The sequence below is a fragment of the Austrofundulus limnaeus genome, unplaced genomic scaffold, assembly GCF_001266775.1.
Source record: "Austrofundulus limnaeus strain Quisiro unplaced genomic scaffold, Austrofundulus_limnaeus-1.0 Scaffold1190, whole genome shotgun sequence".
Lineage (NCBI taxonomy): Eukaryota > Metazoa > Chordata > Actinopteri > Cyprinodontiformes > Rivulidae > Austrofundulus > Austrofundulus limnaeus.
Genome location: NW_013953592.1, coordinates 28,393 through 32,764, shown reverse-complemented (window position 1 = coordinate 32,764; position 4,372 = coordinate 28,393). Strand labels below are relative to the sequence as shown.

Genomic DNA, 4,372 nt, shown 5'->3' with positions numbered 1-4,372 from the left:
AAATAAATAAATAAATAAATAAATAAATAAATAAATAAATAAATAAAATCTAAGCATGCTGGAGTTAGAGACTGTCACGTAAAAGTGCACATCCTGAGCACTGATCCACTTACTACACTGGACCGGAACCTCCAGAGGTACGTAGTTCTGCTGGCAGAGGTGGACAAAAGCCTGAGCTAATCTGCAGGGGGCTCTGCTGGAGCTCAKCTCACACACGGACCAGAACTGAGCAGGATCCACCTGAGAACACAGAGTCTGCTGTCAGAACTGACAGGCATCAGGTCCTAAACCAGGACAGACCACAGTCAGTTTCCAGTTTTTATCTCCAAAAGTCTCTGCTCTCAGCCAAACTGAATTATCATAAGTTTATGTAACATCTGACCCCCTGTAGTTTAATAAATTGTTTTATTATGAAAAAATATCCTATCAAGCTGTATGAAAACCTCAGAGGATCAACTCATGAAATAATAAACTGTCATGTTTTATTTAATGAAACTGAGCCAAATTGATAAAAATTTCAACCCATAATGTTTGTAAAAACCATCTTGTAAGGGATAGAAGTGGAGGTTTTTGTACAACTTCATCAATCTTGAACATGATGTGAACCAAATGTGTCCCAATCACCTGACCATATTAATGCAGGTTGTTAAGGTTTGCTGGTATTTTGAAAAACTTCTGCCACAGCGTGAAAAACAATATATGTATGGACCTAGATTCTTATTGTAGTTACACAGTCCTAATTCATCATTTATTAGTGTGTATTTTTGAAGTGTGACCCCCGTATCACAAAAACGACTACACTGATCAATGTGAAATTTGTCAGGAATGTAGATGTGTCCAACCTACCCTGTACCAGCCAACGGTTTTATGATAGACCTCATATTTGAGCAGTGGGCTCCAACTGAAAAGTGTGTGTCTGGACATACAAAAATGCTTTTAACTCAGAAACAATTCAACATAGGAGCTTCAGAGTTTTTAATTTTTATTTTATTTTATTTTATTTTTTTTAGCTCTGATGAAGGGCTATCCATCAAGCCCACCAATGAACAACAACCCCACCCAAAACAATAATTTTATTCTGRAGAGTTCTGGTGTTTTGCGTACATGCGGGGGTCATATATGCTACCGATATGTCGTATCCAGTTATGTTTGTGGGCAATTTTTCAGATTCTTAAATRTTTTATTGCAACTTTACGTTCAGAAATTATTCCTGTAAAACCTTGTTGCAGCTGAAATTTTACCTCCAGGTGCTTTAATCAAAGTTATATTTTCACAAGTGTTGCAACTAATTTACTTTCATAATACAGCTATTTTCACTTAGATGCAAGACAATAATGAAGTGAGCTTAAAGTTTCATAATGAATGCTATCAAAGCTGCMTGACACCATGAATGAATTCAAGCTGAGGCAAGTCAGTTGTGTTTTTCTGCTCACCACCCTAAAACAGGAACTGAGTGGTGAATCAGGAGCAGAGAACAGGAAGTCACAGCTCACTGCACTCATGGCTGCTTTAGAAGCAGCTTCAGCTGGACGTTTGCTGCACTTTGGTTGTAGCTAAAGACAGAAAACAGACATTTAAGAACTCTAAACTTGCAGATTAACTCAGCTAAGCAACACTTCCATGTTTTATTTACTATACCTGCCAGCTGTGGACAAATTCCTCCAATGTTTGAGCTTGAGAGCCGTCAGGCAAAAGAAATTCATTCCCTGCATCGTTGTCGTTTGTACCAAGAAGACCAGAAGATGCACCTAAGCATACAAAAGTAATTTTGTTATTTTGCAGTTGAATGAATTTGTTTAAATGATTTTTTTCCATATTAATTCACACCATTGGCGGATGCTGGTCTTTCAAGGAGAGGAAGCTCAGTTTCGGCCTACATAATAAAATGTGTCGGTTATAAATTCTACCCTCCATTCCTTTTCAAGAAAATGATCTGTGACCCTGTCACAGATCATTTTTTAAGTTCATTTCATTAAAAAACAAACAAACCATTATGTACAACAAAACAATACAAATAAAAAAATGAAAGGCAGCAGCAGAAGAAAAAGATCTTGATATCTGCTCCCATTTACAAAAAAATATTAATTTCAAACACTAAACCAAATAATAAAACTAAACAAAAAATTCAACTCCTCAAACAGTGACTCATACAAATACAAATTAAACAATTTCATAATTCTTTGACAATTTTACTTTGATGGTTTTTTTAAAGGAATTAATTGATCCACTGCTTTTATAATCATTTTCCAGATTGTTCTATAGTCTTTTACAGCAGCAAGCTCACTTTGTCATACCAGAACAGCCGAAAAGACCTGTTATTTCCCCGTGTGGGATCAATAAAAATGTTTTTTTATAATCTTACGTTTCCCCACCTTTTGAACCAAACTAATCTGAGGAGTTGATCAGCCCTGCTGTTGAAGTTTTTCTTTGTAAACAAGACTGTATCAAATGGCTTTGCCAAAATCCGGTCCACATTGAAACTCTCTGACATTATATGCAGCTTGCTACCTAGCTAACTCACTAGCTGGGACTGGCGTGAGGCTAGAGTGAAGTGTCTCCGCCTTTGAGTGCTTTGTGATGGCGGAGGGGCTCAGCTGGACAGAAACTGTGATAGACGTCAGAAAGAGTGATTGAAGTCTGTCTCCAAACACAAGCAGATACAATAAAATCCACCAGAAATAAAAACTCGATTTGTTGCTAGTCGTTTTTAACAAAGAAAATTTAGCTAAGAGGCTTAGAAAAGTCTCCGGTTCAGCTCAGAACAGAAACGAAACTAAAAACTGCTCCCACTGAATATTTACACCAAAAGATCTCTGATTCGCTCATTTCACTGTCAATCAAAAAGGGATTCAGGCTCAGACAGATCATCCAATCATCATGTAGAATCTGGGCGTTCGAACCCGCCCACTGCTCCATAGACCACCAGAGACGTTCAGCGTCCTGGGGCAGGACAAAGTCCAGCATTTATCCAATGACTTGTCTCGTTTCGCTGCATTTTTTTGTGCCTCACTATTGAAGTCTGTGGACGCTCAGCGTCCGACTGTTTAAAGCACTGTGACGCTGTGGGAATGAGGGAGAGGAAAGCTGCGTCATTACCAGTGATAAGAAGCTGATTCTGAACAAAAGTTGAGCGCGTTATAGTGCATATTTAGTCAATGACATGAACACACAACAGTGTATATTTGATCACTTTTTTTTTACATTTTAGGGGAAGCTGAGCTTCTGTTGCAGTCTTAGAGCAATCGCCTCTGATTCACACTCAGCACAACAACGAGTTGTATTGAAAWTATCACAGGTTTAGATATTCAAGCCTTTAACAGCACCTTCAGATGGGTACCATTTCAACCTGGAAGGACTCACACAAAGACAGACTGAAATTAGGAGGTTTATTGACATGACTGGACCAACATGATTAATGACATAAAGAGCATTAGAGTTTGGCGCTCGGACCCCGGCAGAGGACGAGAGCGCTGTGCGAAGCTGAAATCTCATATAAGATGCTTTAAGTTAGGGGTAAGAGATATGATCCCCCCGGGGGCCCGACACTGGTGGTGGAGGTCAAAAATAAATTAAAAAAGAGGAAGCCAGCAGGTTGTGTTGAATCACTTCAACACAGACTCCCATCCTGAGCGACGGTGGAGAGGAAAAACTCCCTGTTAACTGGAAGAAACCTCCGGCAGAACCAGGCTCAGGGCAGGCGGCCATCTGCCTCGACCAGCTGGGCTGAAGGACTGGAAAGAGACATGAAGAACTGGACCAGGTGCACCCCCTTCTGAAGATGAAGGGTGGAGGAGGGGTGGTGGTAGGTTGACTGTCAGCTGGCATGCAGACGGGGCGATTGAGATGACGGTTTTATGCACGATGGACAGGAGCTGATTGGATGTGGCTGGGATTGCGACAACTGGACGCAGCTGAGACATGGAGGTCTGCAGGAGCAGGTGAGGCCATCAGTTTTCCAGAGTTGAACTTTCGTTTAAACTCCATTTCTCTTCATCATCAGTCAGAGTTCACCTATTGTTTGAGGTTAGACAAGTGTGCATTTTCAAATCGCACTTCTTTCTGTAGTAGGCCTCCTGACAATGCATGTATAAAATGAATGTAGCCTGATCACACCGAGCAATAAACGGAGAAGGAGACTAAGAACCTGTTGGTTCCTCTGACTGAGCTCCAGGGCCTCATGTGTCAGCAGTGGGTATGCATTAAAGAGTTGCGTGTGCTGGGTTCCACGCACACATCAGGATGTATGTAGAGGTAACCCTGGTGAAAAAAAAAAAACTTTTCTATTGTTTTTTTTTCTTTGTCTTTGATTTTATTTTCTACACTTATAAGAAGAAAATCATTTTAAAGTGTTTTTATTTTCTTTAAGTGAATA

General features: G+C 40.0%; 1 protein-coding gene across 1 annotated transcript in view; it reads right to left on the bottom strand.

Annotated features, from left to right (window-relative positions):
- Nucleotides 1–113: 113 nt before the first annotated feature.
- Nucleotides 114–4,372, bottom strand: part of LOC106534493 (uncharacterized) — a gene marked incomplete at both ends in the record, with an annotated part of 32,558 nt that continues 28,299 nt past the window's right edge. The window contains 3 exon segments of the mRNA XM_014031147.1: nt 114–240; nt 1,434–1,553; nt 1,639–1,748. Coding sequence (XP_013886601.1) covers nt 114–240; nt 1,434–1,553; nt 1,639–1,748 — 357 coding nt within the window.